At 47.4% G+C, this 15,974-nt stretch overlaps 2 protein-coding genes across 3 annotated transcripts in view; one reads left to right on the top strand and one right to left on the bottom strand.

Moving 5' to 3' along the window:
• The window catches only part of nbeab (neurobeachin b), a 168,487-nt gene that overhangs the window by 109,630 nt on the left and 42,883 nt on the right, over positions 1-15,974 (top strand). For both annotated transcript variants that reach the window (XM_076146145.1, XM_076146144.1), the window contains exon 39: positions 3,579-3,715. In XM_076146145.1, coding sequence (XP_076002260.1) covers positions 3,579-3,715 — 137 coding nt within the window. The remainder of the gene's footprint in view (positions 1-3,578; positions 3,716-15,974) is intronic.
• On the bottom strand, positions 4,150-6,541 carry mab21l1 (mab-21-like 1). Its single transcript, XM_076146342.1, has one exon. It carries the CDS (start codon positions 6,099-6,101, stop codon positions 5,022-5,024), a length of 1,080 nt encoding a protein of 359 aa, XP_076002457.1. The 5' UTR covers positions 6,102-6,541; the 3' UTR covers positions 4,150-5,021.

Raw genomic sequence — 15,974 nt, 5'->3', positions numbered from 1 at the left:
CGCAAACACCGCTCTCATTGTTAGTCGCAAGAAACGAGCAAATAAAACGACTAAAAAATAACTTCCTGCCAGACTACAAAACTATTCTTTACATTTCATTTCTCTGCATGTAAACAAATACTGAATAGAGGAGGAGGAGCTTCATCTTTCTGCTTCCTGAAGCTGAAATCAGAGTTGAGGTCCTGTTCTTCACCAGTAGGGGCGCTGTTTCACACTGTGGCATCTTGTTAAGGCCTTTAAGCAGGACACACACACACACACACACACACACACACACACACACACACACACACACACACACACACACACACACACACACACAGCCTGGGCTCCATCCAGACGGAGCTGGGCACACTGTAGAGGTCTGAGACAAGATGCCCGCCGACGTCTCGGCTCCTCCTCGCACGCCGCCGGCCATCGGGTGGAGTGCCAGAGAGGCGTGGTCTGGCCCCAAGGCCAGACGGGCCGAACCTATGATTGGACCTCAAACATTATAAACGCTGCGTGAAGTCGCTCTGGCATCAAATGAGCCTTTTTATATCCCAAACAAGGCCAAACACTGGGGAGACTGGAGATGAGCGCGTGAGATACAAGGAAAGAGGAATTTGACATTGTAAACAACGGCGTAACGGAAGTGTGTTGGTGTGTTGTGACATGATGGTTTCAGCAGCCGCAGCTATTTAGCTCTGGCTTAATTTGAAGCCTGTATTTATCCTTGTTAGTCCCACTCAGACCTGTAAGACAGCAGCAACATGCTTCGTTAAAGAGCCAAACCAACTCTGGTGGTTTTTAGAGTCGTAACAAAAGTCCGGAGGAGGAGAGGAGGGAACGGGACGCAGCACGGAGGCTTTTTATGGAAGAATACATTTTCACCATTTCCTGAATTTCTGCACATCGTTACAAGCTTCCTTCATGTAAACACAGTCCGGGCAGATATCAAAAACAAAAAGGGGATGTCAATGTTTAATAAGCTGCACGTGTGGCGTTCATGTGCGCTCTCACAACAGTGGAACAAAATGGACATTGTGGTCATAATTACAAAAATGTCCCAGAATGCTTTGCGCGTATCCGTGAAGCATTGCCAGCAGAGAGCGACTCAAATGAACAATAAAGCGCTGAGGCACGATAATGGCCGCAGCTGTGTGTGTGTGTGTACGTCCATGTGTGTGTGTACATGTGGGTGGGTGTGTGTGTATGTGTGTGTGTACGTGTTTTGCCAGTGAGTGATTGTGCTCAGGTGTGCTGGTAGCTAAACCCACGGCCACTTGTATTCCTCTAATAACACACTTACAGTGAAACACAAAGCGCCCGGCCTAATTAAGCAGCCCGGTCCGGTGGATGGATTGTGGGTAATAATGCGCCCTTCTCCTCTGCTGCTTCTCCCTCGACTCCCTGCTCACCAAAATGAGACTTTTCATCACTTGGTTAAATTGGCCTGTCATTTCTCAAATATTTGCATTTTCTGTTCTTTCCCCCTTCTTTAAGAGACCCAGCAGAGAACATTGTGATCCTTTCCACCGGCCCACAATCATCCACTGCAACTTGGCCTAATTTCATTATTCTCATGTAAACATTTTAATGCCACATAGCCTAATTATGGAAGGATCCCTGAGGGGATTACTGCCTAATCCTCTCCCTCCCCATGAGCAATGGATGCTCTGGATTAATGCTTCAGGCTACAGTCTCTCTCTCTCTCCCTCCCTCCCTCTCTTTCTCGCTCGCCCCTGAGGCCAGCACAATGCTTCAGCCAAACGGTGTTAGTTTTGCTAACAAGTGGATGGGCTCGTAAAATGTAATCTGGGGATTCTAGTGGACATAAAGGGGGAAACTCCTTTTTTTTTTATTGCCGGTCAAATCGTTCAAACAACAAAGAGGGGCGAGATAGAAAAGCAGGAGAGTCGGGACAAATGAATTTATAGATCATGTTGTTGTTATTGTTGTTGTCCAAGACTCCAACCCTGAATTGTGGTCCATGCTCATGTTGTTGAAACCAAGAATAGAAATAATAAGCAGCTCATTCTGCCCGAGTCAGCAAGCTGTGAGTCCAGCTTCACTTTGGGATGATGTGAATCAAATCAAGACCAAAACAGCACAGACTGAACAGTAAACAGATTAATCCACCTCATAGACACGCTGAGGCTCTGTCCGACCTCTGACCTCTGTGTGATTCTGAGGTCATGCTCATGGCCATAACTGACCTCTTATGCATAGATTGACTTTTTGAAATATTAAACCCATATATTTTTTTTAAATGCCCACAAAAACATAAATGTCCATCACAAAGTGTGTGTGCTTAAGTTATGACATTTCCTTTGACTAATATGATATAAAAGCTGATAATACTGACGACAGGAAATCAGGAAAACACTGGAGTCCTAAAGATCATCCTGGAGTGTAATATGTGTGTGTGTGCGTGTGTGCGTGTGTACAATATACAGTACAGAGGTATATGTAAGCATTTATACCATTTTTACTTCTTTGCTATTTTCTGCAAAATATAAAGCATTTTTTTCTAGTTTTCAAAAAGGTGCTGTACATTTAGAGATGACAACATAATGATAGTAATAACGATAATAATAATAATAATCATACGTCATCGCTTTAGGTTGTGGACTCGCAGCTCGTGCTTGTTTCCTCTCATTGAGACGCAGGAAACACACGGTCTGTGCAGCCTGTAACGCGGCGTGCAAAGGCCCGATAGCATCAGCAGATAAGATCACCGTTAATGGAGGCGTAATGCTGAGAGAATGCGAGGAGGAGGAGGAGGAGGAGAGCGGCGGGACCGAGCGCGATGAAGAGCCGCTGTGGGAGTTAGGGGAACGAGCCCCGCCAGTGTTCCTGTAACACTATCGGCCATAATTGGCGGAGGAAGTCAGATTAAGATTGATGAGACATTAAAGTGGCTCTTTGGAGTTGAGCAGATCGATGAAATATCCTGATTTGGAGCGAAGCTGCTTTTCAGAGGAGACAGATGACGACCACAGCGACACTGACGTGAGAACAGGGAGGATGAGGAGCAGCAGGAGGAGGAGGGGGGAATAAAGATGTGATCACGATCAGCTGACCAGGGTCACTGAGGCGATATTACAAACCGAGAGCAGGATCACAGATAGAGTCTCAATATGAGGAACAAAGTCAAATGGTTTGATCCTTTTTAACGCAGCTAACAACGATGACATCATCATAAAGACCCAGAGTGAGAAGAACATTACGAGTTATAGGAGGGGAATGAGATTTAGTCCAGACAGAATGCCAACGTGTGTGTGCTTATTATAGTGCCTGGAATCTGTTTATCGGCCTAATGTATGTAACACACACGCATATACAGAATATGAGTTTAGATAAGAGTGGCAAACAAAAAGAATTCCGAGAAATAAATAATGGATTATTATTCCCTTTAATCTTTTCGTTTACAGTCACACAGGTTTAGGCTCCACGCGCTTAGAGCAGCAGACATGAGGATGTTTGTTTTTATACAAATATCCACCCGGCCTGTGTGTGTGTGTGTGTGTGTGTGTGTATCTGTGTTAATGAATGAACGTATACTAACGCGTCCCCTGCCCTCCGCCGCCCCGCAGGCCCGGTGGTGGTGAGCAGCCCGGCGCAGCTCGTGTCCCCGGCGCTGGTGGCCCGCGGGACGCTGTCCATCACCGCCACCGAGATCTACTTCGAGGTGGACGAGGAGGAGGCCGAGTTCAAGAGGGTCGAGCCCAAGGTAAGGACCCCCCAGCGGGACATGCAGCCCCCGACCCCCCGGGGCTCCAAGGGGCCACTCGGTACACTAGCACATTTTTATATTTAATTTTATATTATTTATTTTACGTATTTAAATCGCTTATACGATTTCGCTTTTTTCTATTTAATTATAACGAACATCTAAAGTCTACTGTTAAATTTGAGTGATATTTTAATTAATTTAAACATTTGGATTTTGCAAAATTCATAGCATTTTCCCGCATATGTTCAAAAATGTTGATGTGAAAATAATATTCCTTTAACGCCTCACATACACACACACACACACACACACGCACATACACACACACACACACACACACACATTAGGTCTGACCCACTGTTCTCCAGAAGCACATTTAATAAAACCATAATGGGACACAAATATAAAACAGCTTGTTTTATTAGCTCTTTAAATTAAATCAAAGACAGAAATAATAAAAAAAAACAAAACCTCAGATCACAGATGTTATAATCCAGTGTATTTCAAGTGCATTTTTTTCAATTAAACTGTCATATATATATATACTATATATATTTAATTATTTTCATTTTTTAGCATGTAGGCCGAAGCATGATAAAGAGGGAAACACAACCCCAAAATGCTCGAGGACTTTAAATAAGATTTCAAGTAAATTTATGGAATGTTGTCTTTCTTTTTTAAATGTAACAAAATGTCTCACGCCTACAATCAAAATGTAAACTTTCAAAATTAGGATAAAATGTCCATTGAAATAACAGATGAAGCAGACTAGAGCTGATGAAGTATAAATTAACGTCGCTTTATAGCGGATAAAGAAACAAAAAGGAAGCCGAGAAGTCGATTTTTTTTCAAACAGGTGGATCCTAGTTACGCGTCACAGAACAACATTCACAAGTTCAGACCACTGGAATCACAAATCTATGAATGTATTTACAGTATCAAATGTACAGATGCGTGTGTGAGAGAGATAAAGTGTGTGTGTGTGTGTTATTTCTTTATTCCGAGGCTTTACTTTAAAGCATTTTTTAAGGGAATTGAGGAAAAAGATCAAACACTTTCCTGATTATTGGCCAATAATTTAAAGTTGCTCCTAAGTATTGATACTGTCCAACAACAAAAATGTGCAGGAGATTTTACGGTAAGTTAAACTAAACACATTACACAAGAATCCGCTGCAGTATGAGTGTGTTTGTGTGTGTGTGTCCGTGTGTTGGAGCTCATTTTGGGCCTCTTTCGTCCTTTTTTTTTTTCTTTCTATAAGACGAACGCACTTGATTTGCTTTCTTTTCTTTGTCTCGTTACCTCAGAGTTTCTCCAGGCTCTTGGGGTTGGTCAGTATCTCTCTCGCCAGGCGCCAAGTCTGTTTAGCCGCGTTCTCCAGCCCGGAGTGCGGCTTCCCCTGAAACAGGTCTAAGTTGGGCAGGAAGTAGTGCGGGCACCTCCGGCACTGCAAACACGAAATAAGCTGCAATAGAATCCCGTTCAGTCGATCTCCGAGGCAGTTCTCGTCCCAGTCCGACTCCCGCGGATGCTTCTCGCACTCGTAGGACACCAGAGTCTTCATGTGGTAGTTGTTGAGCGGCTGGCCGGGCAGCTCCAGGTGGCGGTCCCGCAGCGTCTTCAGCACCGACAGGCATTTCTTCCTGCAGCCCCCCAGCAGCAGCCGGTTCTCGGCCTCGGCGAACTGCAGCACCCAGGCGTCGCTTTCCGCCGAGCTCTGCTTGCCGTTGAGCGAGTAGCACTCTTTGGATAAAAGGTTGAAGCCCTCCGCCTTGACTTCGGCCACCCGGTTCGGCCCTGGCCACGGGATGTGCGGCAGGGGCCAGTGCGCGGCGCTCCGCGGCCAGATCCCGGTGCACTTGAACGCCGGCGTGATCTGCACCACGTATCGGTCTCTGATGCGTAACTTCACCTCGCTGGTGTCCGCGACCATTTTCACCACATCTCTGTAGCTGCATTTATCCACCGCCTGCGCCACCAGCGTCTGAAACCGCGACCGGATCTTGCGCGCCGAGAGGTAACCGGAGGCGGTGATGAACTCGACCCACAGAGACATGCTCCTCTTGCGGCCGTCGCTGAGCTTGAGCACGGCGCAGCCCGGGAGGGAGCCGTCGTCCACAAAGTTGAATACTCCCATCTGGTTGAGGTAGAGGACCACCTCGAACTCGGTGGGCGCGATGACCTCCAGCCCCTCGAAGCGGTTATCCATCTCGCTGAGGGAGCTGATGAAGCGCGGCTCCTGCACCTCCACCTCCTTCAGGACGTCCGACACCACCTTGCACACCTCCCGGATGGACTTGGAGATGGCGGCTTTGCGGGTCTGGCATTTCTCGTTGTAGTATTTGTTGAGGTGATACACCAACTTCGCCTGAGCCGCTATCATGTTGGGGCAGAGATCCGGGTTGTACACCGGAGTCTCGCAGTAAGCCGACGGATCCAACGCGGCTGTTTGTACGGGAGCCAATTTTAGAGAAGAAAGAACGTGATTAAACAAGAAAAAAGCTGTCTTACTGCTAAGACAACTACTCAGAGCGGCTGTGCGCGGCGCACATGCGGGCTGATCGGATCACAACATGCACAGCTGCTGTGAGCTGCATAGGAAGGAGGCGAGCAAGCAGATCCGGGGAATAAGCGCGGTGACCGGATTAAAAGTCCATATCAACCCGCTGAGCCGCACGAGTCCCGGGAAGAAGAAGAAGAAGAAGAAGAAGAAGAAGAAGCGTCGCGTCCCTGCGTGTCTGTGGGCCACGGTGCCACTAGGGAGTCCGCGTAATTGCGCAGAGAGAGAGAGAGAGTGGAGTGTGTGTGGAGTGTGTGTGCCCTCCTGACGCAGGCGGCCGGCTGCTGTGTTTTACAACAGGGAGACATACACACGTACACACACACACTCTCTCTCTCCTTATTATAAGGGAGGAGTTGAGACCCGAGATGTCCAATCGCTGTCCGATGCGTCACCGCTTCCCAGTTGATCGAAAACAAATTCCTCCCCGGGTGTGAGATCCAAGTACACAGTCCAGGTAGTAGTGGAGGAGGACACGGAGGAGAGGATCACACCTGCGCGTGCGGAGGGCGGGAAAGCTGCGTGTTCTCCCGCGCTCTGCTGCTCTTTCCTGGACTATCTGCTGGTTGTGTGTAAGAGTGTGTGACAGTAGGTGTGTGTAGAGCTGCTGGAGCAAAAACATTTAGTATTCATGTACGAAATATGAATTACATTTAAATTTGACCTAATTTCATTTTATTCTAAATCTGGCAAATAGAAATGTCAGTGTTTTTTAGGGATGAAGCAAAAACATTTTTTTTAATTAATTTGCGTTTTATTTTTCAAGCTTATTAATTCAATAGTTTTGGATTTATTGTAACGTTTTGGCCTCTCGGGGTTAATTGTAAATTTAACACACAGAAAGAGGAAACTGTGACCGTGACGACATTTTTTTACAACGTTTATGGAGACTGGAGACTCGCAAACTCGAGTTAAAATCATGGAATCTGTTCTATTTTACTTCGCGGAGGAAAACGTCACACGCGTTTGTTCTTAAAACAGAATCAGGAAAATAGAAAAGCTTCAACAGTTGCTTTTTTAATTTGTATGATTTGAAACAAGATTTTCGAAAAAAAATCTATTTTCTTCTTGCAGTGCTGTTTTATGCACACGGAGGTTTTATTGTGAAAGAATCAACAATATGAGAATTTATTGATTTGCTGATTCTTTGTTGTTGCAATTTAATTGGTTGTTCTATTGCAAATCCTTTTTTTTTTTTTTCATAAATATAAAGCACATTTATTAAATATTAAAGCATAATCCCATGACTAAACCCAGGCCCTCTACATGATCTAATAACATTTATTCATCTGAACAAGAAGCTGCAAAGATTAAAATATACATAAATTAGGTTGTTACAGAAATTAACCTAGATTATGGAAAATAATTAAATTATTGAATGATAAAGCCTTGAGTGGTTTCCTGTGTGCTGTATAGCTGCTGCTGTGTCTCAGGCTTCTCCATGTAGCTGCTGGTTTGATTCAGACCACGATTGAAAATAAAGCGACCCTGCAGCCACTGAAGCCTCTCTGCCTCTCATCGCTGCACCAACGCTCCACCTCAGCACGTACAGTACAGTCTGCTGCTTTGAAGAGGACTTCAAAAACAGATAATGGTGCACAAATCAGATAAGGAACACAAAGGCGTTTACACTCTCTCCCCCTCCTCTTCCTCTGCTTCAGACATTATGAGGGGCGGGGGCGGGGGGGCCCTGACTTTGACTGGGCGGGTGCAGCTTAGCAGGAGGTGGCGTTGCGCGGGGAGGACCCTGATAGATAGGTGACTCCCATTATCATCACAGTCTGTCACAGACACGCTTGCCAGTAGCTTCTTGGCAGGTCCAAGTGGTAATTTCACACTGTTACCAGGCAGAAATCGGCAGATATGGAGCCAGAGCTTTACAAAAAAAAATTATCACACAATGGAGATTTATACAAAGGTTTCTACTCGGATAATAAAAAAATGATTACATCTCACAATCACAAGCTCCTATTCTTCTATTGAGTCATTCCTCTGGAATATGGGGAATGTGCTGGATGGTTTTCATGTGGCGCGAGGTGGCCAAAGCCTCCCCCTCTCAGCCTTTGATACTCTTTCCTCTCGCTCTCCGTGGCTCAGCAGGTACTCGCCGCTTTATTGGAAACAGACCGGCCTCACTTTCCAGCCCATCTCTCCCTTTTCCATGTCAAGATATCTGGGAATCCGGTTGCAGCTTTCCTGAGTTTCAGCTCCGGCTCTTTGGCCGCCGTGCATACGATAAAAGTGGGGTGGGGGGGGGGGGAGGATTTTCATTGAGATTATCGCCTCTTAATCCAAAGCATGTGGCCGCTCGGATCTCGCAGTAACTCACCCTGTTCCTTGGTGTTTGCTGAGAGTCCGGCCTCGTTGTCGGGTCTGGCCCTCTAAGACCAGACACTCTCCTCGGCCCATATCTTCTGTCGTTACAACACTGCGAGCTTTGTTGCCGTATTGGCCGCCCCGCTGGGCTGTTGGAGGCCCTCCAGTGTGATATATGAGGCAGCGAGGCCAGCACAGGCCTATTTCTGACCCAGCAAAACGCACGCATGATTGTGTAAATCAATACAATGACTTCTGCTTCCCCCTAATTTGGCTGCAGCATGTGACCCTGTTTTGAAGGCCTCTTTGTCTTCCTCAGCATGCCTCTACACTTATTCATTTTTTTTCCAGCACCATTTTTCTTCCTCCTTTCTTCTCCCTAAGACTGATCCTCCTGTTAACATGGCAGTGCCAGGGGTCAGTAGCTCTTGTTTGATGGGTAAAGTCGCCCTTTGATGACATCGCTCGTGCTTTGAAACGATGTCGGCCATTGATTGTTGCCGCCGTCGTTAAACGCTTGTTGCTATGTGTCCTCTTGTGTAATCAGGGCTTTATGGAGTATTTACACTCTGAACCAACTCGTATAAATACACACTGCGCTTATATTACAAAAGCTACAAGCACACCATGTTCACACAATCTGATTTATTTAACATCTTAGAACACGTCGCCTGTATTCAAAGCAAATTATCATGAAAAACTGTCAAGAATTCATATTTATTTACCCTTCACGTCCTGCCTATGAGCTGGCTTCACATGATGAAATTCATTAAGGTTGAATTATTAGTAAAGTCTGATGGTTTTAGCCAAACCCATGACATCATCTATGTCCATCACACAGCTTACTCCAGCTGGATCCAGACCCCGTAACCAAACACATTCTTGTAACTGGCATCGTAATCACGGATGACGTTTTACAATTTTAATAATCCTATTACGTAAGAAACAAATAAGGTCTTGCCATATGCTGGGACAGATTTTGAAAGTCATTTAGTTAAAAAAAAAGGGTGTTAAGATCGATCCCATACAAAGGCTGCAAAGGCCCCTAAAGCAGATTAGTCAAAGTGGACTTAATGGGGTGACATATTTCTGTATAAATCAGATTATAAGCAGTGTCACATCACACATGTGACATCAGCACCGGCGCTCAAACTGTGAGAAACATTGAGTGCTAATCTCCTGGGATGGTGGGAAGTGGAAGTTTCTACAATTCCATTTGTCACCAAATGAAATTGTCATTGGGATTTTTAATAACGGCTGCCTTATTATTCCAGGCAATATGGTGTCTCTGCAGGGGGCCCAGTTAATTTCTGGGCCCCGAGCATCATGGCGGCCCCCTTTGGATTGTGTCCATTCATTTGTTTTATCCCTCGCTGTGTGTTAGCAGCGCCCCCCCCCTGAGAAGTCACAGAGCCGGACAGCGCGGCCACAGAGCCTCCAGTCAGCCGCCGCCGCCCGTCAGCCTGTGTTTGCTATCACATCGCACCCAAACATCCTGATGGATATTTTCTCAAAACAGACAGGTGGAGAGAAGTGTAAATTATGAAAATTAATTGATTGTCTCAGCTTCATTTGGCCCTTCACCCCTCCCCTCTGCAATATGGTACGCTTGTCAGGCTTTGTGATAGATTACATGCATGTATTTGCATGAATTTAGCATTAATACAATTCCGTTTATTTGCCAAAATAACGATCCGGATAATGTGCAGTGCTCCTCTCAGAACAAAACCAGAGAGAACAGAGTCGGGGCGCACACTTCCTTCCCTGCATGGGCCGTCTACTTGGCAGGGTGCAGAGAAAGTGCTGGTGCAGTAGTTTCCTCTCTTTTTATTAACAGGCGGTTTAGCGCTGTATCCTGTTGTACATGACACCGCTAAACATTGAGCGTGCCGGCTGGAGCAGGACTGTGGCTGCTTTATTACTTTATTCAGCATGTTTATTCCTGTTGTTCCCCACAAATTGCTCAGGCTGACGTTGCTTACAGAGAATCGACCAGTTTAATCCCGCTCCTGTTCCGTTTCATATCTGGAGCCGAGCTGCCTGCTCAGTTTCCGTCTTGTCAATTGTAAGGAGGAGAAAAAGGCCCCGGTGCAGCAGCAGAGTAGTGATTAATCTTAATGTCAGTTAGACGTCTGCCATCTAAAGGTGGGCGCTGTAATCATCTGCCCACTGACCCCGTGATGCTCATCCACGCCGCCTGCAGCCCTCGCGCCTCAGATCTCAGGTTAGAGACGAGCAGACGACGCTCGTGACGTCACCCCGTCTCCAAAAACACAAAAGCAAAGGCAGGAATTAAGGGGATATTGTGTGTTTGGGGGGGCTGCGGTAATCAAATGCTGCTGGTAGGACGGTGATGAAATTAGGCAATGTTGCCTAAATAAGGGATGAAGGGTTCATAATTGCCAGTCCTAGAGATCTGAGGTGCCGGGTGCCAACTGTCAGAGCGAGGCTAATGATGACAAATGTCTCTCTATGCAGATTGCTGCAGCAGCACGGGGGTGCAGCTGAGAGAGAACACACACAGAAAAAGCAGAGGGTCTAATAAGAGAAAGCTCGTGCTCACATATTCTCTGTCCTACATGAACACAAACCACAGAAACCATGGTTAAAAGCGAGACGTTGTTCAGAGCTAAAGAGCGACCTGCAGTAGAAGAAGTACCGTGTTTGATTTTCGATTTCGGCGATCAAAGGACAGAAATGATAATTAACTTAAACTCTGCTCGGCGAGTAAAGTGTTCTGCTCTATATTTAGCCCAACAATCCATCAAGTCCTAAGCAGAGGAGAGGACACGCGGGCACGGATCAGCAGCGGCTCTGTGTGTAGTTTTCCCTCATTAGCTTTACTTTAGTTGACGCTCCAGACAGCAAAGTGGAACCTTGCAAGTGAAAGTAAAGTAAAAAAAAAACCTAAGTTTGGACTCTGTTCTTGGTTTGAACATGGATTGTAGAAAGTTTGTGCGACTGGTTTGTTCCCCCAAAGCCATAAATCTGATTTCACTTACTGTGACGTCAGACCGGGCGCTAATAAAAGAGCAAACGGGGAGTGTTGCCTGGCCAGATTTCCCCAATTTGTTGCATGAATGGCTTTTGAAAGGGGGGGGGGGGTCCCTCTCCTTACAAAGGGAGTCTCGCCTTTGTTTGGTTTCGCCCCATCTGTGTCATCTGGTGGTCTGTGCAAAGAGGGCGGCGTCTCGGGGCGCTCCCCAGCGACGTCGCCAGTTGTTTTATGGACTCGGCGGAGTGGTGCTGGGAGTTCATAAGTTGGCCCGGCCCATTGTGCGGCGAGGCCAGCTGACACGTGTGAATTGACTCCAGCATATTGACAGATCATTTCCATTAATGAATTGGAGGAGTCTGCCTTGTTTCACTCTGTGATTTATGCCGCGGCCTCGTGGTCCTTTGAGCGCCGGGTTAACTAACGGCCCCCACAGCGGCTCGCACACAAATTGCTGAATGAGGGGACCTGCTTTGTTTGCTCCTTTAAGCACTGGTGGGGAATTATGACCCGATTATCTGATGTGTGGGTCTTAAATCGCACATATAAAGCTGTGTAAGTGAATTTCTACACATTCAAAACGCCGAAATCTCTTAGAACCGCTGACGTTCTGTTCAGCAAGGCGTCTCAAAGTTTACACGTTTATCTCAAACCTGACAGTTTCCAAGCACACACACACACACAGTTATTTTGTTTTCCCTGATTTGCTTTTGTTTGTAGCCGCCGGCGTCCCGTCAGCTGGGGCGCTGATTAGCCGTGGCGAGCGTCCAGCTTGTTCAAAGCAACAGCCACACAGTGCTGATAGCGCGTTGGCCCCGGCCCGGCCCGTCTCGCCCCCACCGCCGCCGCCGCCGCCGCTGCTGCTGCCACATGGAAGGCACATTTGCTCGCCACCATTTTATGCCGCTGTCACCCTCCCTTCAAGAGTGAGGGAGAGAGAGGGGAGGTGAGAGGGAGCGGGGGGGGAAGAGGGGAAGAGGGGAGGCTCACCCTGAGCGGATGCGAGACAAAGATGGCAGCAGAGACATTTTGTCTACTTTCATTAGTTCTGGTGGTGGTGAGCTGTGCTGAATATTAGCCTGTTACTGCCAAAGCCACACACACTCACACACACACACACACGGGGGGAGCATGTCACAATCACATCTCCTCCTCATTTCCATCTTCCTCCCTGGAAAGTGGGACGTACAGGGCCAGATGCCATTTGCTTATTTTATACGGTAATTAACACGGCTCACATGTGTGTTATTGAAGGTGTGTGTGTGTGTGTCCCTGCTGCGGCTCATCAAACATTTACATACATTTTCCAATAAGTTGAGGTACGAAAATGATGAATAAGAACTTTTTCGGACCTTCATTGGTGCGTAATGCTTTTGTTGTGATGCCGCCACGTTTTACTAAACTCAGAAATTGGGACCCTGCCTTCACCTCGTCCTTCTATACTGTAGTATATGTGGAACCATGTGACCAGCTCAGCACCCTGAAGGCAGCACGGCTATGTGTGTGTGTCCATATGCCTGTGAGAGTGTTTTCTCTCTCGTAGCTCGAGTGTAGGAGTGTTCTGTCTCTCCACAACTCCATTTTGGAGCCTTGCCAAAGCGCCGATGCCTCATCTGCTTCCCCGTCTCCAGCCCTGGCCCACCAGCACAACGTTCCCATTCTTTTGTTTACCTAAATAACAGTCCCCCGAGTGGTCCGAGGCTGCGGGTGTGTGGAGCTGCCTGTATCTGAATTTTGTTTGCTCCTGCTGGGCTTTCATCTGTTGGACGCATTATACCGGGACATCTCGCCGGGCTCTATTAGCAGAGCTCCGGAGACGGAAGCTCCCCATGAAAGAGTCATGACGGACGAGGAGGCGCTTATGTGCAGGTTCCTGCCTCCGGGCGTTCACCTGCTCGGGAACGGCCCCAAGGCGAGAGGAAACCCGGCCGCTCGCACCAGACGGCGAGAGACAGAAGAGCTAAAAAAAACGCTGCCGAGTTTGAATCTGAAGCGTTACGTTGAAGGCCGGTGAAAGAGGGAAAAAAGTGAATTAATGAGCGAGTAATTTGGTAGGTGAGGTACAATGAGGAAGAGCGGCAGGAAGCGTGAGACGATGTTCAGTTCCACCTTGTTATATTTCAGACGATTTCATTACCGTGTCACCTCTGGGGTCTTGGCAGGGCTGGGAGGCGTCTGAGCCGGCGGAGCGGCTGCGGTGGCGGCGGCAGGGTGAGAGCTTGTTGGCTGTTGACACCATCTAACGAAGGGGGGATTAGGAGTTTACAGAGGCAGTAAAATGATAGGTCAGGAAGAGGAGGCACTCCTCCACAGCACTTGGCTCTGTAATGAATGATTGACTGGAAAAGGAGAAGCTGCCACTCGCTGGCTGAGTGCTCATCTTGACGCCTGCCGCAGCGCTCCACGGCTCCCCTTGATCACGTCTCGCTGCTCCCCTCTCATCTAAGGCTCCAGTCTGCGGGGAAAAGCTGCTTTTCCCTCTTATTTTTCTCCCTAATTTACACATTTAAGACATTTTTGTTTGCTTATTTGCAATTCCTTTTTTTGTCAGTGAGCCTCTCTCTCTATCAGTCCTGCTCCCAGCCCCCCTTCCTCCCTCCCTTCCTCCTTCCCTCCCTCACACACACACACACACACGCTCTGCCTCTCTCTCTCTCCCTTGCTCACAACCTTCCCTTTCTCTTCTGTTTGCCTCGAGGCAATGAACTAATTTCAGGTTCCATAATTGCAGTGTGTTGTACACCTGTCTGCTATTAATTCTCCCCTGTCTCTCATTCTCTCTCTTAATGAGATATTATTATAATTATTGTTATTATGCCATTTTCCGTAATGAACTTGATTGATGTTGTTGTTACGGCCGTATTTATTCGCCATAATGAGTGTAAATGTGAAGAGAAGTGCTCCAGAGAATGAGGGTGTAAGTGAACCTGACCGGCTCTCACTCATCAGCTGACCTCGGCGTTCCCGCTCCGGAGCAGTTTGTCTTGGATATGGAGAGGAGAGGCGAGCAGCCTGGCGGTGGCGGCTGAATGGGCCCCGGCTTGTAGCCATTTTAAGACCATTACAGCAGTGAAAGGCCACACAATGGCCGGCGCGGGGCTTTGTTTCAGGCTGTCACTTGCGCCCCTGTGAAAATCAAATAGCGCGTCGCCATGAAAGAAGAAGGTGAAAAAGGTTCTGCCTACACTCCCATTTTTAGAAAATGTGCCGGTGTTTTGAAAAGGGGAAGAAGTTTTCGGTGACTCGATTTTGAATGTTATTGTTGAGGAGGCAAACTACTGGAAGGAATGCCGAAGAAAATCTCCGCTGAATGGAGCGACGTTGAATTTTCCTTCTTAGCCGCTCTCAATCCAATTATAAGTTTAATAAGGGTCATGCATGGGGACTTCACGCTGCAGGTCGGGCTCTTTCTGAGGACGGGCTCTGCTCCTTTTAATGTTTAGCCAGGGGTCTTGTGGCCTTGGTGAGTCATTCAAACTGTCCGGGGAGCACAGATGATGTTTTCCGTTATTCAGGAGGCGCGGGGTCGGGAGGTAATCGGGTGCTGTGGTTAGTTTGGTTTCGCAGGTGGTACCAATTACCTCATTCCTCACACCGCTCACCTGCTCCCTCCGTCTCTCCTTCACTCCCTTTCCAAGCGTTTCTTTCTCTCCACTCTGCTTTGTTTTGCAGCTCGGGTGTTTTATTCAAACCAATCCTGCTCGCCTCAAATGTTTCACCGCTTCAGACTTGAAAACCGGCGCTGTCGTCAAAATTTGGAACCAGAGTGAAATACGGAAAGCAGATATCGTCACACATGCTGATTTAAATGTGGTATACTTGATCTCTAATCTCTCCCGATGAGAGGGAAAGTGGCCCTGGAAGTGGACTCAGCCGGCCTTTGTGGGCCAGGTTCACATGCTGGGGAGCTTTGAATGCCTGACAGCCGTTTAACTCCACACGACCTGGTTCTCAAGTGCCATCGTTTGGGCCCTCTTCAATCCTGTTAGGGGCTATAATTACAATTCATGCACTCCCCGCGCCTCTTTGAAGAGGCTTTGAGCGAGCAAACAGGGCTGCCCAGGGCCTGAAAGAGAGACGGCCCTACTCGCCCTTCATCAGCGTGGAAACTCTCCAGGTTTAGCTGCTTTTCGGTTCCAGCTTTGGGTAACCAGTTTGGCGCAAGGGACAAAAGACATTTCTTCTTAAATTCCGTCAAATCTCAGTCTTCTCTTCTCTTCAGTGCCTGGAACCTGGAAATAAAAATGGTAGACGTTGTGTCTTACGTCACCAATAATTCATGTATTTCATTCACACTTTTGGGGGTTAACCCTTTATTGACTCACCACAAAATCCACCTCAAAGTGAGTGTGGAAGCTTTTTTGGAGGATTTCCATTTCCCATTG

This window comes from Genypterus blacodes, unplaced genomic scaffold (assembly GCF_046128005.1).
Source record: "Genypterus blacodes isolate CSIRO-AG114 ecotype Tasmania unplaced genomic scaffold, CSIRO-AGI_Gbla_v1 ptg000032l_1, whole genome shotgun sequence".
NCBI lineage: Eukaryota > Metazoa > Chordata > Actinopteri > Ophidiiformes > Ophidiidae > Genypterus > Genypterus blacodes.
The sequence above is the reverse complement of the archived record's forward strand: the minus strand, read 5'-3'. Positions and strand labels throughout refer to the sequence as shown.

Bases quoted from the DNA above. Each gene is read 5' to 3' on its own strand.
- mab21l1 (XM_076146342.1), bottom strand. From the start codon at position 6,101: ATGATAGCGGCTCAGGCGAAGTTGGTGTATCACCTCAACAAATACTAC.